Source organism: Elgaria multicarinata, chromosome 1, assembly GCF_023053635.1.
Source record: "Elgaria multicarinata webbii isolate HBS135686 ecotype San Diego chromosome 1, rElgMul1.1.pri, whole genome shotgun sequence".
In the NCBI taxonomy this organism is placed as follows: domain Eukaryota; kingdom Metazoa; phylum Chordata; class Lepidosauria; order Squamata; family Anguidae; genus Elgaria; species Elgaria multicarinata.
The window spans coordinates 90524161-90545350 of NC_086171.1; the positions used below are offsets into that span (position 1 = coordinate 90524161).

The 21190-nt window shown below is 44.0% G+C and overlaps 1 protein-coding gene across 2 annotated transcripts in view; it reads right to left on the reverse strand.

Annotated features, from left to right (window-relative positions):
- Window positions 1–20513, reverse strand: part of MAP3K3 (mitogen-activated protein kinase kinase kinase 3) — a 99711-nt gene extending 79198 nt beyond the window's left edge. For both annotated transcript variants that reach the window (XR_010025716.1, XM_063131972.1), the window contains exon 1: window positions 20196–20513. Coding sequence is in view for 1 of the 2 variants with exons in the window: in XM_063131972.1 (XP_062988042.1) it covers window positions 20196–20199 (4 nt within the window). In the remaining variant the exon portion in view is untranslated. The remainder of the gene's footprint in view (window positions 1–20195) is intronic.
- Between the last annotated feature and the right edge of the window lie 677 nt (window positions 20514–21190).

A 21190-nucleotide genomic window follows, 5' to 3' on the forward strand; every position in this document is an offset into this window, starting at 1 on the left:
TCATCCTCATTGATGGAATGGCCTTTCTTTTTAAAATATCTGCTTCCGTTGATTTTTTATTAATTTATTTGCGTCCAATTTTAGCCTATGGGACTCCGATAAGCTCACGCATGCGCCTCAGGTTCCAAGGAGGGAGGGGGGAGAAGGGAGTGAGTGGGAGAGAGTCTGGGAGCAAGCAAGGCCATCCTCTGGGGGGGAGGGCCTCCTTCTAGCACCTGGGCCTGCAGCCGCGCAAGGAGTTCACCTCAGCTGGGCCCAGGCTTCCTCCCAGCGTCTCCGCCCCCTCCCTGCCTCAATGAGGCCTTGTACTTTGCCTGCAAGATTGTGCAGAGCAAGTACAAGGCCCCATCGACGCTGAGGGAGGGGGCTGTGGGACGCATTCTGGGACTTCCTGGAAGTGTCCACCCCCCCACTCCCTGCCTAGGCCAAGGGGAAGAAGAAGAAGAAGAAGAAAGCTGCAAGCAAGCAGGAGAAGAAGCAATTAGAAGGTAAGACTGAGGGGGGTTGGTGGGGGGTATGGTGGCTAGGTGAATGTAGGGGGCTGGCTGCTTAAGAGCTTTATTGCACCAGCGCTATACCTTGCAATCACTGCAAATTGAATGCAAAGGACTCAGAAGTTTTCCACCTTAAAATCAGCTTTTATTGTGAAGTACTCTCATTCATCCTGCTTTAATTGTGCTTAATTTGCAAAAAAAAATTGCAATTTCCCCCTTAAACTCACATGGTGGTTTGCAAAGGATTGCTGCAAAACAACAATGTCTAAAGCTGGTAGCTCTGTGCTGCAGCAGCAGTAGCAAGACAACTGCAAAAGCAGGTACATGGGTGCTGGTGTGAACTGTATTTAGCTTGCACGCTTGAAAATTGTACAGATTCCAGCCTTTGCAGTGTTAATCTCGAAGTCTTACTGGGGGAGTTTGGGTATGTGTATGAATAAAACTCTGTAAAAATATTTCTCTTAAGACATTGTCAGGGATGTCTGTCAGGGATGCTTTAGGGTGGATTCCTGCATTGAGCGGGGGGTGGGGGGGTGGACTCAATGGCCTTGTAGGCCCCTTCCAACTCTGCTATTCTATGGTTCTGTGTGTCTAGATATTAATTTTAAACAGTTTTAGGCTATTTGCAGTTCCATCCTTTTCTATTATAAGTAAAATGATTCAGACTTTCTTTTAAAAACAAACAAAAGCAGGCATTAGTTTGCAGCAGAAATGTCAGTATTTAGAATCATAGAATAGCAGAGTTGGAAGGGGCCTACAAGGCCATCGAGTCCAACCCCCTGCTCAATGCAGGAATATAGTGGCAGTTTCTTTCTTTTCCACTGGAGATTGTATTAGAACCTCATCTTTGCTTAGGTGAAGGAAAAGCAATTAAGTTAAAATAATGTATTTATTTATTTAAGAACTTCAATTTTAACTGTGGCAATATTCTTCCTTCAGGAAACATTACTTCATAGACCACCGTGATCCTTCTAGACTCCCTTTGGAGCCTTTTTTATTTTAAAGATTTTAAAAAAAGGCTGTTTCTCTAAGGTTTGAGAAGGCTTTCTTTAAAATACAGTCTTTCTTTAAAAATAGGACACTTTAGACATGTTTGAGCTCTATAGAGGAACCATACTTGTCCATAGGAATCCATGGCAAAGCGCTCTTTGTGATCTGAGGAACTGAGTAAGGGAACCCTGGAGACAATTTAGACTGACCAAAACCCTATTCCCCCTTCTGAAGAGGTCTGGATTAACACTATTCCCCCTTCTGAAGAGGTCTGGATCACATCTCTAGAAGCTGGCTTATCCGCTTCCTAGAATTTGGGATTGTGAAGATTACCCCCTGATTAATTTATTTGTTTATTTATTGCATTTACATACTGCCCCATGGCCAAAGCTCTCTGGGCAGTTTACAAAAGTTAATGAGCTCTTCATTCTGAAACATGTTGGGCATAATAATAATTAAAATAATACATTGAAAATATTTTCTCTTTTTGCATCCTGTTACTGGAAGCATCACTGGGGTAGATGAAGAAATACTCTTATGTCCATAGGGGTGTAATCTTATGCATGTTGAGAGGGGGTGAGGCCTACAACTGCCAGCATGCCCCAACCCGCAAGACTGGCTGAGGAATGCTGGGAGTTGTAGGATTTTTACTTTTCTGTCTAAAAATGCATAGGATTGCACCATTGGGCCAAGTTCAGATATTATTTAAACCTTATATTCAAGTAATGAGGTAAATGTATTGTAAACCACCCAGAGAGCTTTGTCTATGGGGAGGTATATAAATGTAATAATAAATAATGATTTATTGCTAGTTTTGCAAAAAATATTTCATGCCAACTTTTTATCATGGGATGTCTGGATCACATTGTCAATGGAATAAGTTTCTAGGTGTTCAGCTATACATTGGGGCACTGAATAGCTGCTGAGAATAAGTTTGATACAATTCTGAAAGTTACTGTACCGTTTCCACCCTTATAAATAAACTAACAAAACTGTCATAGCCCCCTGAATCACAGCAATTCATTTTTAATCATAGTATAGTAGCATTGGAAGGGGCCTATTAGGCCATCGAGTCCAACCCCTGCTCAATGCAGGAATCCACCCTAAAGCATACGTTACAGATGGTTCTCCAGCTGCCTGTTGAAGGCCTCTAGTGTGGGAGAGCCCACAACCTCCCTAAGTAACTGGTTCCATCAATCTTCTCTTCTCCAGGCTAAACATGCCCAGTTGTTTCAGTCTCTTCATGGAGTTTCGTTTCCAAACCCCTGATCATCCTGGGTGCCCTCCTCTGAACCTCTCCAGCTTGTCTCCATCATTCTTACTATATCAGCTATATTGGAACATTGAGAGAAAATGGCTGCCTCCTCTAGCAAATATTGTCAGTGTCTTTTCGCGGGTGGGTTACTCTAAAGCCTCCGCCTCCAACCCCAGCATCCTGGCTTCGAAGCCTGGAGTGGGCGGTGAGTGAAGGGAGGTAAGTGAGCGCGCGGCGGGCGAGGGAGTGCAAACTGCAGAAGCCCTGACCTCTTTTGTATCTGATTACTCTAGTATAGCTCCTGCAGCTTGCACTGTTGTGATGAAAAGGGAATTTCACCAGGTGTCATTTGTATATATGGAGAACCTGGTGAAATCCCCTCTTCATCACAACAGTGCAAGCTGCAGAAGCCCTGACCTCTTTTGTATCTGATTACTCTAGTATAGCTCTTGCAGCCTGCACTGTTGTGATGAAAAAGGAATTTCACCAGGTGTCATTTGTATATATGGAGAACCTGGTGAAATCTCCTCTTCATCACAACAGTGAAAGCTGCAGGAGCCATACTACAGTGACCGCATTTAAAAGAGGGCAGGGCTTTCGTCATCCTTTACAAAAAGCCATGAAATTCAATGAACAAAAAACCTACGGTTTATAAAACAACGTTAAGGACGTACAATTTTCCACCAAGCACCAAAAAGCGGGGAAATTGGGAGTTAAGGCTCGCCAGCCTTAACGCCACATCCTCCCTAAGGAGGCAGAAAGTACCAGTGAAATTCTCATTCTGCCAAAGCAGATAAACCATGAGGACAGGATGGAGAATAGGATATGCAGAGGTGACTGTGGGGTTGTGGAAAACTGATGACGAACAACTTAGAGCCACCTACTTCTTTTTTTGTTTAGAGCAGCCCTTCCCCAACCTGGTGCCCTCCAAAGGTGTTGGACTGCGACGACGGAGCAGGTAAGAAACCCCACCCCCTCCTGCCTGGCCCTGCTGCCAGGTAAGCCCCAACCCACTTACGTGTTCCATCGTCACTGGGCCCGGGCTTGAACTGAGCACCCTGGTCCATCCGGAAGCTCAATTCAAGCCTGGGCCCAGGGACGACAGAGCAGGTAAGCAACCCGGGCCCTTACCTAGACCCACTGCCACTGCTGTGCAAACTGCAGCAACGGCTCCAGGCAAGCCCCCACCCCAGCCCACCCCACTTACCTGCTCCGTTGTCGCTGGGCCCCGGCTTGAATCGAGTGCCCTGGTCCACCCGGAAGCAAGTCCGCACCTGCAGCCTTGCTTCTGGGTGGACTCAGGGGCTCGATTCAAGCACGGGTCAGGCCATGACGGAGAAGGCAAGTGGGGTGGGTGGGTGGGTGGGGGCTTGCCTGGAGCTGCCACCACAACAGTTTGTGCAGTGGCGGCTCCAGGTAAGGGGCCAGGCAGGAGGGGGGTTGGCTGGAGCTGCCACACTTTGAATTGAGCCCCTGGGTCCACCCAGAAGCAAGGCTGCAAGTGTGGCCTTGCTTCCAGGTGCACCAGGGCGCTCAGTTCAAGCCCGGGCCCAACGACAGAGCAGGTAAGCGGGGTGGGGGCTTGCCTGGAGGCACCGCCCTACGTTCCCCATCCTGCTGTCCCAGCATTCCTGACCATGGGACATACTGACTTGCAATGATGGATCGTCGTAGTCCAACACCTTTGGAGGGCACCAGGTTGGGGAAGGGCTGCTCTAAACAAAAAAAGAAGTAGGTGGCTCTCAGTTTTCCACAACGCCACAGTCACCTCTGCGTATCCTATTCTCCATTCTGTCCTCATGGTTTATCTGCTTTGGCAGAATGAGAATTTCACTGGTACTTTCTGCCTCCTTAGGGAGGATGTGGCGTTAAGGCTGGCGAGCCTTAACTCCCAATTTCCCCGTTTTTTGGTGCTTGGTGGAAAAGTGTACGTCCTTAACGTTGTTTTATAAACCGTAGGTTTTTTGTTCATTGAATTAATATTTACAACCAGATGAAGTTTTCATTTTTAGAATAACAACTTTTCAGATTAGTTTTAATCCTAGCTTCTTGTGCAGATCTATTCCACTCCCAACAATCTATTCATTGAATTTTTGAAACTTAGCACTTAAAAGGTAAGGGGTTGATTCTGTGTACATAGATTTGCAAAGGAACAAAGGGATTGTGATCTCTGCAGACAGAAATTCACAGTTTTGAGAACTGTAAAACCAAGCATCTGTGATAATATCTTCTAGATAGAAAAATTGCCCAATAATCTTACAGAAACCTCTGGAAGAGCATGACATTGTGAATAGATTAATGGAATTCATTTACCAAAAAATTTAAACATTACATGAATATACAGTCTCATGCTACATAATTAAAAACTAATCCTTATTTCATGATGAATAACCTTTGGACTATAATGTATCTTAAATAGAAAACTAACTTTTCTATAGAGGTTTTCTAGAGAGCTCCGGCTATTGGGCGGTATAGAAATGTAATTAATAATAAATAAATAAATAAATATCTTTAGATAGATTTTTCCTCAAAAAGCATTTTATTTAAAAATATTTGATTTAAACCAAAAAAAATCTAATTTAAAAAAAAAATCATTTATTTTTATCCACCCTGTACTATAGCTTAAACGGACAATATATGTATGTATTCACGCACTGTGCCTGAATATACTGTCTGCTTATACAAAGATAAATAGGCTGAGTTGTCTCACCTCTTTATTACATAAACTAGGAAGACAATTTAGAAAACTAAATAGTGTGATGGTACAATCTTGATCCTGGCTACTTATAATAAATCCACCTGAGCTTCAAGGGACTTATTCCTAAGTAAGTGTGTTTAGGATCAAAACCTCAATTTCAAAACTATAGTGGAAAGTGGTTGTTGTTGTTGTTGTTGTTGTTGTTTTTCTTATTTTCTTATTAACAGATGATGTGCCAACGTCCTTTATTATGTAAGGTAGAAGGTCTCTCTAAACTTGACTCTCTTAATGGAAATAAGTCCTTCTGACTTAATAAAACTGCATTTTAAAAATATTTAAGCCATAAACATGGTAACAGACTCTTGTTTTACAGATAGAAATAAACTATCATAAAAACGTAACAGAAACACAGATAGAAGTCAAGATTGTAGAGAAAAATTTACCTTTAGATCTTGGAATAATTGTAAGGAATCTAATCTATGACAAGTAATTTAGGGGGATGGGAGTATGTGAAGATTATAGAGAATAGCTAAATTAATACAATTAAACTTAATTATATTTGCATTTAAAATAAATGCTCTTAATCCATGAAACGTAATGTTAAACAACTTAATCCAAAAGATCTAATATGATCTGATAATGGAGACCCATAAAAATCAGTGAGAGAAATCAACGTTTTAGGAGATTTTCTCAAGTCATTTGAAGAAAAAATGTGGTAAGGGCTAACCTCATAGCCGCCATTGCTCAACAGCTCACCTGAAACACAGCTGCTGAACTTTGCCTCATCCTTTCTGTCACTGGACAGTGAAAAGGCCTACTACCTTAGGAAGGAGTAAATAGTGCACAGCAAAGCAACAGACCACCCAATTGCCAATATTCAAAGAAGTCTGGTGGGATCAAAGTTATTGGGAATAGCCACAACCTCCTAATGAGAATTGGGGTTTGTGAGGGTGGAAGAGGATATACTATGCCAGAGCAATGTGAGGTGTCTGTCGCAAGCGGATAGAAGCAGCCCCAATGTAATTTTATTTATTTTTAATGTAAGCCAGCTTGGGGATCAAATCGTGGGATAAAAATCAAATAAGTAATTTGTGTTTCAAAGTGCAAGACCATATAGAACATCCTAATGGAAGATTTAATGTTTAAGGTAATTTTGGGAGATCATGTGTAGTGTCCAATTGGAGTGGGTCACGTGCCCCCAACCTTGCTGGCCATCCACAGCCGCAATATTCTTCTCCGTCCCTATAATTCACACTCCAGAACTGACCATTCATTGGCCACTACAATTATTTTAGTTTTCACCAAGTCCAAAGTGTATTCCAACCATACATCAACTAAAATAGTTTTAGGATTAGGAAAACCAAGCTAAACCCAAAATATCATGTGGAAGCTAAAGCACGGTAAGGATTTTCTATAGAAATTTGGATAATTTACTTCTGAATGATAATTCAGAAGTAAATACAGTAGCAGTATTGAAAAATAACAGGGAAATGCATCATATAATAACCCTTATTGTAGAATTGTGCAGCCCCTAGTAGCCAATTCCTTACAAATCCTTTTTGTAACTAGGCTCTCCTAATCTACTTCGCTAGAACAGAAATTAGGGTGAGGGAGAAAATAGTCAGTGATACATATTTAAGGCTAGCTTGCAAGGAAGCCTAACTGACAAAGCATCACATCAACAAGGCATTGAAGAAATCTGAGAGTACTGAGGTGAATTAAACACCTGTGGAAATTTAGCAACAGGGCAATACATCCCCACCCCCAAAATCAGGTTACAAACCAATTCCTTAACTCTGAAAAAATAGTTTTTTCCCAACAAGCAAGCCTTAAAGCAACACCATTATGAAGGCAGAAAGTTAAAGGAGCATGGGAGCTATTCAGGCTATTGTACAGAACAACATATATGATATAGTATTGGGCATAAGTCATGGGTGTTATTTGCCTGGCTGGTGTTAAAGTTCCAGGCATCATGCATATCATCTGGTAGAGAGTAAGGGGGAGGAGTCAACAGTTGGGATGCGTGTCTACACCAGAGGCACTGGAAAATGTACAACAGTAACTTTTTAAGAAGTAGAAGGCCCAAACTAGCATCTTTAATGGTACCCTGTAGAAAGCCAGAATGGACACCAAGGTGAGTGTGCACGTTTTAGAGCAGTGTGAAACTGGATACATCCTTTGTGTCTGTTACAGAGAATGAGACTTGGCCTTAGTAACATTAATGTTACTAAAGGCAGGTGGCAATACATGCTTACCTGCATTGGCGTGCAGACAGGGGGTTCAGCTGAACCCCCTAATACGCTGCCGCCGCCATGTTTGCCCCGTCCCTGCCGAGCAACTTCAGGGAGAGAGGACAAGCAAGGAGCCGCTGCTCTAGCCCAAGCTCCCCCATATATGGTCAGCGGTAACGAAACCCAGAAAAACCCAGTTCGACCAATCTGGAGGAAGGAGGGAGGGAGAGAGGAGGAGAAAAAAGCACCAGCAGCACCAGTACCCATTGACGGCAATGGAGAGTGGAGGAGAGCTGGCAGCAGCAGCGAGGAGGAAGAGAAGAGCCCCACGTGTGAAGGAGGTGAGGGGAAGAAGGCCGGCCAGCGGTGGGGATTACAATCAGGGGCCTTGCATGTCCCTGCCTGGGCCAGTCCCTTTTTTCCAGCCTTGGCGCATCCTAGGCAATTTGGCTGCCCAGGCACACACACTCCTTTTCCAGCCAGGGCGCGTACTGAATGCAGCTTCCCTGGGGGTTGCTCCCTGCCTGGGCCTCGGCCGGGCACCTCACCTATCTCCAGCCTCGGTGCACACCGCACATGGCTTCCCTGGGGGGGCTTCCCTGGGGGTTGCTCCCTGTACGGGCCTCGCGCCGGGCGCCTGCCTAACTCCAGCCTCAGTGCATGCTGCACACAACTTCCCTGGAGGTTGTTCCCTGCCCAGACCTCGCGCCCCATCTTTCTCCAGCTGCTGCAATGCCCTCCTGCCCTGGCCTCAAGTGCAAATCCTTTTTCCAGTTGCAATGTGCGTGCGTGCACGTGGCTTTATTTGGCTGCCCTGGGCTTTTTCAGAACCTGCCAGACATCCCCTTTCTCCCACCCCCTTCCACCTATGTAGGGAGTGGCTGGGTGATCACTTACCTGCATAAAAATTTCCATTGGGTTCAGCTGTTTTCGCTAAAGTTGTTAAAGCCCAATGAACATTTTAGTTGCTTTTTGCTACACTGTTCCTAGCTCTACAATATTTATTTTTCAAGCCATTCTTTTGGTAAATATGGTATGTGTGTATCTTGTGTCACTTTAAAACAGAGCTGCAGCACAATCCTATGTATGTCTACTCAGAAGTAAGCCCCACTGAGATCAATCAAACTTATTCTGAGGTAAATGTGCACCGGATGCAGCCTGAAAATGAAGAGAGGATGAAGAAAGGACAGGAGAAAAAGAATTGTAGAAATAGAATAGCAAGGTAACTGTGGGATATTTAACCATATTTAAAGACAATAAGTACATCCCACACTGGGATATTTAACCATATTTATAGACAATAAGTACAGCAAAATTAGTGCCCCTCTACTTCAGTCCCAATCAAATAATTACAACAGTGAATCAGCCAGGTCTTCCATAGGAAAACTCTGTACCAGGTGATAGTTATTTTTAAATTTTAATTAAAAATATATTATCCTTTCCTATAACAAAATGGTACTTACTCCTACTCCAGCAAAGGAGATCGTTACCTTGTCGTGGTGCTGGAGCTTGAGCACCTCAAGGATGCCATGAGCTAAACCGTGAAGGGACACCCAAGATGGGAAGGTCATGGCAGAGAGGTCAGACTAAATACGATCCCTGGGGAAGGTAATGGCAACCCACCCCAGTACTCTTGCCATGAAAACTAAATGGATCAGTACAACCAGAGATATGTCGGTATACCATCGGAAGATAGGACCCCCAGGTCGGAAGATGGTCAAAATGCTACTGGGGAGGAACAGAGGATAAGTTCAACTAGCCCCAGACGTGATGACGCAGCTAGCTCAAAGCCGAAAGGACGGCTAGCGGCCGACGGTGCTGGTGGTGAACGACGAATCTGATGTTCTAAAGGTCAACACACCATAGGAACCTGGAATGTAAGATCTATGAGCCAGGGCAAATTGGACATGGTTATTGGCGAGATGTCAAGATTAAATATAGATATATTGGGTGTCAGCGAACTGAAATGGACCGGAATGGGCCACTTCACATCAGACCAGCACCAGATCTACTACTGTGGACAAGAGGATCACAGAAGAAATGGAGTAGCCTTCATAATTAATAATAAAGTGGCTAAAGCAGTGCTTGGATACAATCCAAAAAACGATAGAATGATCTCAATTCGAATTCAGGGTAAGCCATTTAACATCACAGTGATCCAAATATATGCCCCAACCACAGATGCTGAAGAAGCAGAAGTAGATCAGTTCTATGAGGATCTGCAGCACCTACTGGATAATACACCAAAAAGAGATGTTATTTTCGTTACAGGAGACTGGAACGCTAAGGTAGGCAGTCAAATGACATCTGGAATTACAGGTAAGCATGGTCTAGAAGAACAAAATGAAGCGGGACATAGGCTGATAGAATTCTGCCAGGACAACTCACTGTGCATAACAAACACTCTCTTCCAACAACCAAAAAGACGGCTTTATACATGGACTTCACCAGATGGCCGACACCGAAATCAGATTGACTACATCCTTTGCAGCCAAAGGTGGCGGACATCTACACAGACAGTAAAAACAAGACCTGGAGCTGACTGTAGTTCAGATCACGAACTTCTTATTGCACAAATTAGAATCAAACTAAAGAGAATAGGGAAGACCCACAGATCAGTTAGATATGAGCTCACTAATATTCCTAATGACTATGCAGTGGAAGTGAAGAACAGATTTAAGGGACTAGATTTAGTAGATAGGACAGAAGTTCGCAACATTGTCCAAGAGGTGGCAACAAAAAATATCCCAAAGAAAAAGAAAACCAAGAAGACAAGATGGCTGTCTGCTGAGACACTGGAAGTTGCCCAAGAAAGAAGGAAAGCAAAAGGCAACAGTGATAGGGGGAGATATGCCCAATTAAATGCAAAATTCCAGAGGTTAGCCAGAAGAGATAAGGAATTATTTTTAAACAAGCAATGTGCGGAAGTGGAAGAAGACAATAGAATAGGAAGGACAAGAGACCTCTTCCAGAAAATTAGAAACATCGGAGGTAAATTCCAGGCAAAAATGGGTATGATCAAAAACAAAGATGGCAAGGACCTAACAGAAACAGAAGAGATCAAGAAAAGGTGGCAAGAATATACGGAAGATCTGTATAGGAAGGATAATAATATCGGGGATAGCTCAGACGGTGTGGTCAGTGAGTTAGAGCCAGACATCCTGAAGAGTGAGGCCGAATGGGCCTTAAGAAACATTGCTAATAACAAGGCAGCAGGAGACGATGATATCCCAGCTGAACTGTTTAAAATATTGCAAGACGATGCTGTCAAGGTGATGCATGCCATATGCCAGCAAATCTGGAAAACACAAGAATGGCCATCAGACTGAAAAAAATCAACTTATATCCCCATACCAAAAAAGGGAAACACTAAAGAATGTTCAAACTATCGGACAGTGGCACTTATTTCACATGCCAGCAAGGTAATGCTCAAGATCCTGCAAGGTAGACTCCAGCAATTCATGGAGCGAGAATTGCCAGATGTACAAGCTGGGTTTAGAAAAGGCAGAGGAACTAGAGACCAAATTGCCAATATCCACTGGATAATGGAGAAAGCCAGGGAGTTCCAGAAAAACATCTATTTCTGTTTTATCGACTATTCTAAAGCCTTTGACTGTGTGGATCATAACAAACTGTGGCAAGTTCTTGGTGGTATGGGGATACTAAGTCATCTTGTCTGCCTCCTGAGGAATCTGTATAACAAACAAGTAGCAACGGTAAGAACAGACCATGGAACAACGGACTGGTTTAAGATTGGGAAAGGAGTACGGCAGGGTTGTATACTCTCACCTTATCTATTTAACTTGTATGCAGAACACATCATGCGACGTGCTGGGCTTGACGAATCCAAGGCTGGAGTTAAAATTGCAGGAAGAAACATTAACAACCTCAGATATGCAGATGACACCACTTTGATGGCTGAAAGCGAGGAGGAGCTGAGGAGCCTTATGACAAAGGTGAAAGAAGAAAGTGCAAAAGCCGGGTTGCAGTTAAACCTCAAAAAAACCAAGATTATGGCAACCAGCTTGATTGATAACTGGCAAATAGAGGGAGAAAACGTGGAGGCAGTGACAGACTTTGTATTTCTGGGCGCAAAGATTACTGCAGACGCTGACTGCAGCCAGGAAATCAGAAGACGTTTACTTCTTGGGAGGAGAGCAATGACAAATCTTGATAAAATACTTAAGAGCAGAGACACCACACTGACAACAAAGGTCCGCATAGTTAAAGCAATGGTATTCCCCATAGTAACCTATGGCTGCGAGAGCTGGACCATAAGGAAGGCTGAGCGAAGGAAGATAGATGCTTTTGAACTGTGGTGTTGGAGGAAAATTCTGAGAGTGCCGTGGACTGCAAGAAGATCAAACCAGTCCAAACTCCAGGAAATAAAGCCAGACTGCTCACTTGAGGGAATGGTATTAAAGGCAAAACTGAAGTACTTTGGCCACGTAATGAGAAGACAGGATACCTTGGAGAAGAGGCTGATGCTAGGGAAAGTGGAAGGCAAAAGGAAGAGGGGCCGACCAAGGGCAAGATGGATGGATGATATTTTGGAGGTGACAGACTTGACCTTGGGGAAGCTGGGGGTGGCAACAGCCAACAGAAAGCTCTGGCGTGGGCTGGTCCATGAAGTCACGAAGAGTCGGAAACGACTGAATGAATAAACAACAACAACTTACTCCTAAGTAAGTGTGTCCCACTGAAGAAGGAAATCCTATTTGATTCCTGTATTCCTGTTAGTGTGACATAAGTTAAAGGCACAATTTTATGCATGTTTAGACAGAAAAAAGTCCTTCAACTCCTAGAATCCCCTAGCTAGCATGGCTGGCTGGGGTATACTGAGAATTGTAGGACTTCTTTTCTTTCTAAATATGCACAGGCTTGCACCTTAAATGAGTTTAAAATGTGAAACTCCTCACATGTGTTGAATCATATATATACTATTGCTCTAGTATCAGGAATGTAGCAGCTGTCAGTGTGGAAGATATATCTGCCATTTGAACTGAAGCAACACATTTTAAGACATAAAGGGGTCTATAAGACTATTACATATGGTTTCTAAAATTGCTTAACACCATTGTAAGCTACTACCTGATTATGCAGAGAGAGATGCCCAGGCAATTACTATACTTTGCCATTATAGGCAGCGTGGCTCCTGGCAAGGGGAGGAGTGGGTAGACTGGCTGTTGACATGTTCAATGGAGTGCCATAGGCCTTCTTTACTTGTTGCTTCTTCCAAGCTGCCCAGGCCCCTTATCTGGGTCAAGGGGACAGAAGTGGCACTGCAGCAAAAAGGGATATGAGCACCAATGTTTGGACTGGGGCAAAATAATACAGTATGTGGGTATGTGGTGTGGTTTGGCTTGAATTGCTTGTGTCTGGATTTCCTTTCTGGACTGGACTTGCTGGACTGGACATGACCCACAAGGCCAGGTTGTGGTATAGTCCTCTTCTTCTTTTGTGTTCAAAAGCTGTAAAGTATCCTGTGAGATCTGGAAGACTCACAACTTTATTATGGCATAATAAGCTGTTGTCCACTGGCCTCAAGTGCCAAAATGACTTTACTGGCTTTGCACTGTGAGTTTGGGGGTGGGGTGGGGGGTCATGTCATTTGCTATTCCGCTTTGGACAGCAAAATGTCTTGGACCAGCCCTGGCAAGAGCTGGCTATAATTTAGATACTGAACAACATGCATTGGGTTTCCTAAGTGTACAGGGCCCAGGTGTCTCAGGCAGGATCTACACTACTGTTTTCATAGAATCATAGAATAATAGAGTTGGAAGAGGTCTATAAGGCCATCAAGTCCAACCCCCTGCTCATTGCAGGAATCCACCTTAAAGCATCTCTGACAGGTGGTTGTCCAGCTGCTTCTTGAATGCCTCTAGTGTGGGAGAGCCCACAACCTTCCTAGGTAACTGGTTCTACTGTCATACTGCTCTAACAGTCAGGAGGTTTTTCCTGATGTCCAGCTGGAATCTGACTTCCTGTAACTTGAGCCCATTATTCCGTGTGCTGCACTCTGGAATGATCGAGAAGAGATCCTGGCCCTCCTGTGTGTGTCAATCTTTCAAGTATTTGAGGAGTGTTATCATGTCTCCCCTCAGGCTTCTCCTCAAGGCTAAACATTACCTCTGTTTCCTCTCCCCTCCGGGACACTCATACCTCTCCTGTCTGCACCCTCTCTCCCTCTTCTACCCCACACATTGGGGCATTTCTCTCTCTTCTTTCCCCAGGGCTCCCCCTACGCCAATCCTCTTCTTCTGCCCTTATTTTATTTAGAGTATTTTTATTTAGAGTATTTTTATCCCGCACCTCAGCCCAAAAGTCTCCCGGAGCGGCTTACAATTGATCAGTAAAGAAGACTGATGTGCCCTTGTGACGGTTTCCCATCCTCTCTTTTCTCCTTCATCTCCTGTCTTCTGCCAATAGCCCCTTCGCGGCCTTCCAGAGATGCCCCTAGTTCCAGAGCTCCTACACTCCCCCAAGTTCTCCAAATCTTGCCAGCCAGCCCTCTCTTACGCTAGGCTCGCAGCCACCCCTCGTCCTCACTATATTCACCCCAGAAGTCTCTCTCCTGGACCTCATTCCAAATTCTTTGCTCAGTAGTACACAGGGCAATCTTTTAAAATCATTATTAGGGCATTTGATGTATGGTGTATTCTCTGTATGGTGCTGGAATTTAAGATGACACTCATTGTTGTTAATGTGATAGAATCTGATTTAAATGTGAATCTGTTTTAGTAAGTTTGGATTAGGTCATTATCTGATTAAATTTAAAGATGGTGAAAACTGACTGTATCTTTATATATGCCTGGTTATCACTACAGCAAAAAATAGTATTCAGAGTCTCCATTTTAAAATGTGTATTTTTAAAGTACAGATTACTTGTTAATTAAAAAAAATACAGTTTACTTCAGTTTTCGTTTATTTTGTTTGTTTGATGAATGAAAAAAAAGTCCTTTATTACTATATATTTAATCAATGTTTACCTTAAAAAAAAAAATCCCTGGCTGAACCCCCTAATGAAATGTGCTGCGCACGCCTATGCTTACCTGGGAGTAAGCCCCACTGAACACACTTCCAAGTAAACATGCACAGGATTGTTCCCTGAGTAACATTAATAACTTTGGGAATTATTTTAACTTCTCTACTGAACTGTTGTTCAGTACTAAGGAAATTCAAATGCTTGGTTTCCTTAATCCAAATACAGTCTTAACCTAAACGTTTGAGTCTCTTTAAACATATTAGCATATATTCCTTCTGTGTTGCCCTCACCTCTGTTATCTCCACTTCTGTCATAATTTAGATTCCAAGCTACTTGGGGCCAAAAAATTCTTCATGGTTAGTCATGCCAGTTCACACTAAAAGGATATAAATTCGCATGACTATGAAAAAAATCTTGGGGTCATGGCACATAGTTCAATTAAAACGTTAACTCACTTATAAAAAGGCAAATTCCATGTTCAGGATATTTACGGAAGGGACTGGAAATTAACTGTCATTACTGTATTGCCCTTATATAAATCCATGGTGTATAGATTCAGAATATGGTGTACAACTCTGATCACTTCATCTTAAAAAGGATGTAACAAAACTTTTAAAAAGCACAAAATAGGGCAACCAAAACCATCACAGGGTTGGAGCATCATTCCTATATGAAAAAGCTAAAGCATTCAGGGGGTTTTAATTTAAAGACGAGTCTACCAATGGGGGACATGATAGATTAGATAGGGTATAGAGAAAGTAGATAGAATTATATGCTCATTGATCCAGCGTTATCGCTGGAGGTCCAAGTGGCTTGTGTGGCATGCAGAATTTTTCACAAGCTTTTCACAGATGTGACCCCTTAAGGACAGAGAAGATATTGGCATAATTACAATGGCTGTGGTAACTTCCAGATTATACTACTGTAATACAATGAGCTAGGCTGCCTTTAAAGACTGTCCATAAACAGCAATTAAGTTCAGAATACAGCTGCAAGATTGCTAACCAATACCAGGTGTTGAGAGCATTTCTTAACATTCCCACTGGCTTCTGGTTCACTTTTGAGCTCAATTCAAAGTGCTGGTATTGACCCTCAAAGCCCTTCACAGCTTGAACTTGAAGGATCACCTGCCTCCACATCAGCCTGCCTGTGCATAAAAGCCATTATCACACATCTCTGGTAAATAAGGTCTCATGGATGGTAAGGTCGCAAGTGGTATACAAGCTGGAACTTGTAAACAGCATTTCTGGCCACAGCTGCTAGTCGAGCCCAGGAGCAATCCCAACCTGTGCATCTGGTCCTTCACGAATGCAACTCCACACAGGTCTGGTTTCTCACTATTATCTAGATCTGCTGACTTTCCAACAACAGAACCTCCATCTTCCCCAATTAAGTTTCAGCTTCTTCTGTTTCTTCCATCCTAGTACCGTGTCAGGAGTTCCACTGCTTCTCTTGAACGCTCAGATGGAAAAGAGAACTAGAGCTGCATATCATTTCCATATTAATGACATCAAAGCCCAAACCTCCAAGTGATTTATCTCAATGACTTCATATAGATGTTAAAGAGGCAACCCACAAGTCAAAGGCCACGGAGTGGAACAGAAGTCACCCAACACTACCTCCTAGAACTAACCATGAACCACAATAATGTGCCTCCTAATCCCAGACTCAACAGTCAGATACATGATTGATGATGTCAAATGCTGCTAAGAGATTCAGGAGTACCAAGATGTTTGAACTACTACCATCCAGTCTCCAACATAATTAATTCATTAGACCAACCAAGGCAGTTTCCATCCCAAAACCAAGCAGGAACCCAGATTGGAGTGGACCTGGGTAATCAGCTAGTTATCAGCTATTTTATCAGGTGGCAGAGCAGAGGAAAGGAACATAAGCATGCTGTTTTCTTGCTTATGCTGAGAGACCAGCTGCTTTAAGCTGTCCCCAATTGTCAACTAGCTGGCAGTCATACTGGTCATGTTAAGAACTGTAACTTTAAGCACTGTTGCCTGAGCTTGCTTCCCCCTGCTTGCTCCCTCCTTCCCACTTTTCTTTGCACTTAGAATCATAGAATCATAGAATAGCAGAGTTGGAAGGGGCCTACAAGGCCATCGAGTCCAACCCCCTGCTCAATGCAGGAATCCACCCTAAAGCATCCCTGACAGATGGTTGTCCAGCTGCCTCTTGAAGGCCTCTAGTGTGGGAGAGCCCACAACCTCCCTAGGTAATTGATTCCATTGTCGCACTGCTCAGGGGCTGCCTTACTATTTGTACATCACTCTGGAAGCTTTGGGGCCTAAAATGTGGGGTTAAAATATTTTAAGGGTGCAATCCTATTTATGTTCAGATATTCCCCAGCCGTCTAAATTAAAAGACTGGATACCTGGTGTGTTCTTAGAATAAGGAAAGCATCCTTGGATACCTTGGAAGTGTTTATTCGCTAGATGTCTCACCACAGCACTGTAAAGGCACAATCCTATGTATATTTACACAGAAAAAAGTCCTACAACTCCCAGCTGAGAATTGCATGCTGAGAATTGTATAACTTCTTTAATCTAAACATGCATACGATTTTGTCCTAAATAAATAGTCATCTAAAAACATGGAGTTAAGAAGTCGTCACCCTCTCTTTACTTTACCTAGACAGGGAAATGTGAGACTGGACAGTCGTTGTCTAAGTTCAAAGAATCCCATGTTGGTTTATTTAGTAAGGGTCAAACTACTGTTTCCTTTAGGGCAGCAAGGATCACACCCTCCCTCAATAGATATGGTACTAAATTATTAGCTCTACGCTATCTGCAAAGAAATGGTGAACAGAGGTGTCACCTACACCCTGTGGTTGAAATCCAAATGAATTCCTTGTGTCTATAACTGGTAAAGTAATTTATATTGTGAAATGCCAACTTGAGAGCTCCTACCTACAGAGTTTCTCATTGTCACTTGGTTTTCTTAAGAACCCATCTATGTTGGCTCATGTTATAAAGAACTGTTTTGCTTAAGTTCTCCCAAATTTGAGACCAGCGAGCATCTCTCATCATCACAACATTGTCTGCAAGCTCATCTTCTTTGGGTTTAGTGAGCTGTGCACCTCCTCATTTTAACCTCCCAGTTGTGGGTTATTGTGACATCACCAACACTCTTTGGTATGCATATTTAAATATTGCAAGGTAGTCCAATAATGCATACAAACATCCTAGGCTCAAACTGCAGCTAATTCACACAAACCATAATTAACTGTATTAAGTCAACCTTTGAGGAGAATCTAGATATTAAGCTTCCAAGCTGTTATTTTTCTCTAATCTAGGCTATGCTTCCTAGATTTGTTTACTTTGTCTCGACTATCAAAATGTTTTATCTATAGTCTCTTGTAATGTATTTTGCCTCAAATACATTAACTATGCTGACCCTTCACAAAGTAAAGGGTACTTTAAACTATAACCCTAAAACGTAGGTAGTAAAAATGACAAAAAATAAAATAAATGAGAAGACCATTCATTAGATGCACCTCTATTTATAGCAGGGTAGGCATGACTGAGCATCTACCAGGGGCCCACACCCCTGCAGTGGCCTACTAACAAGAGCACCTGAAGTTGCTCTTCCTCTTCACCACTGCAACCTGCTTGCACACCCACACCACTCTCTCTGAGCCAGGCAATGCTAGTGGTGAGAAAGAACAGCAGAAAATGCCACTGCCTGCTTGCTCAGTAGCTCTCTGCTTATCAAGCAAGCAGGTGGTAATGATGACGAGGAGCAACAGCAGCTGGTGACAATGGTGGTGAAAAAATAGACTCACTGAGGCAGGGGGTCAACTGAGGGGGGTCTTGTTCAAGGGCCCTAAAAATACCAGGAGCCAGCTCTGATTTATAGAATGAATAAAAATGAAGATAAAAGTGAGCTAAACCCTTCAGAGTAACTGCATAAACTATCTCTCAGTGGCAGGATCTACACTACTGCTTTATAACAGTACTGAAGTGTGCCGAGAACTGTTGGGGCCCATGACACATTCTATATACCATTTTCAAACTGCTTTCAAAGAGTTATATCCTGCTTCGTGTAGATCTGTCCTCTCTCTCTCTCTCTCTCTCTCTCTCTCTCTCTCTCTCTCTCTCTCTCTCTCTCACACACACACACACACACACACACACACACCTATCATTGGGTGATTTGCAGTAGATCAGCAAATCCCAATTGTTTAACCATAGCAACAACAAAATGTTTTCTACCTAAGTTAGGCTGTTGAAAGGAACAGAAGTTGGGTAACCAGGAGTGGACTTTTGTGTGAAAGGACTGTGAGCTCAGTTCGCAGCGTTTTAAAACAAATTCCTAGGCTCAGAACGTGGTGGTCAGAGGCATCCTTTTCTTCAATTCTTTGCACCTGTATGGTTGGTGGATCTTGGGGTTTGAGTAAGAACAGTAGATCCGACAAATATGAAGTCTTGTCAACTCTTGTTATAGGGAGTCTGTGTACCCAGGACTTTTAATAGACCAATATTTCAGTTCCCCCCACCCTCTAACCATGGTGAATCCCGTGGTACATCTTAGGCAACTCCTTACGCAAAAGAAACCCTCGCTGGTCTGCCACAGTTGAACTCACATATAATGGGTCTACTGTAACTCAAACGGCTTGGGGCCAGGCTACCTGAAGGAACGCCTTCTCCTGTATGTACCTGCCTGGACCCGAAGGTCATCCTCAGGGGTCCTTCTCCGCGAGCCCCTGCCAAAGGAAGTGAGGCAGGTGGCTACCAGGAGGAGGGCCTTCTCTGCTGTGGCACCCCGGCTGTGGAATGAGCTCCCTAAGGAGGTTCGCTTGGCACCTACATTATATAATTTTAGACGCCAGGTGAAGCCCTTTTTATTCTCCCAGCATTTTAACAGTCTATAAATAAATTTTAACTTGGTGTTTTAAATTTGTAATTTTGCATTGCTGCTGTTTTTATCTGGTTGAGCTTTTATATTGTATTTTATATTATGTTTTTATACTGTTGTTTTATAGTTTGAATGGTTTTAATTTTTGTGAACCGCCCAGAGAGCTCCGGCTATTGGGCGGTATAGAAATGTAATAAATAAATAAATAAATAAATAAAGTATCCAAAAGCATCCCCAACAACAGCGTCTCCCACACTAAAGCTAAGCCTAAGACCGTCACTACTGCTACTACTCTAGGGTAGGGCTAAAACCCCGACTTCCTCCCATGTACCGTTGCCTAGACTCGCAGCCTTCCCCAACCTGGTGCCTTCCTGACCTTTTGGACCACAACTCCCAGCATTCCTCACCATTGGCTCTGCTAGGTAGGGCTAATGGGAGTTGAAGTCCAAGGCATCTTGAATGCATGAGGTTTGGGGGAAGCCGGAGTTTACCTCCCCGAGCAAAGGGTGCCTTCAGTGGCAAGGCTCGTGCGCGCCCCTTCAGAGAAAATAGGGCCGGCCCCGGCTTCCCTGGCCTGCCCCCGTCACGGCCGTCCTCCCGTCGTGTTCCCCGCGGTGTTGAGGTAGCGCTCCCCGCCTCGCTCGTGAAGACCACGGCGGAGTTTTCGCTCCCTTACCCATCTCGACGACCGACGGCGGGGGAGCGGCGCCTGGAGAAGTGCGCGCCGTCACTCGGCCGGTCCCAGCCGCTTCTCTCGCCCCGGCCTCCTTCCCGCCTCTCTCACAGCAGCAGCCGCCTCCGCCGTCGCCGCCTCATTCCAAGGCTTTGGCCTTAGGCGCGCGCGCTGCAGCCAAGTCCGTCCTAAGGGCCCTCAGCAGGCAGCGGTAGTGGCGGCGGCTCCTCCCACGGCCGCCTTCCGTCGGTCTGTTCTACTTCTTCCTTCGGCGACAGCTTCGCCTCAACGCGGAGATTCTAGACAAGCCTCTCGCGACCACGCATGCGCACTTGCCTTTCGTATTAACCCGTTCCCCCCTCCCCAAAAAACAATCCAACCCCAAAATGTTTCCCCCGCAGCTCAGGAGAAAACGCGCGTGCGCACTCTCTTTCAAAGTAGGCGGTGGTACCGAGACCGTCAACAGCCAATTGCAGTAAGAGCACCGTGCAGAGGGCGGGGGCTCCGCTTGGTCAATCAGGGCATCAACTCCCGCGGATGTTTCACTCGCCTTGAACCCCACGTGGCCACTAACTGAAGTGTCAAAGCTGGAAATCACCGCATGTTTGAGGACACGCAACTGGGCAAAAAACACGCAGCTTCCTACACTGAGGCCCCATTCCTTACACAAAGAATAGACCGCTTGACGGAAGTTAAGCATTTGACATGCTGCTGCTCAAACTCTCCAACTTCCTCCCATGTTAACTGCAGCTCAGCTTCCCTAAGCAGGAAGAAAACTCTTCTAGGGAACTGTGCAAATCCTTGCAAGATGATTATAGAAAATGATTGCCTTGCACATGGGAAATACATTCCTGAGACAGCAGCTTCACAAAATTTCAAGAGAAACTTCAGTCATTTCATTTATATCTCTATATACTCAACATGCTATTAAGGAATCATGAGAAGTTGTGTACATTTAAGGCATTTTTTCCTTACAGAAATGACGTTTTAGCAAGATA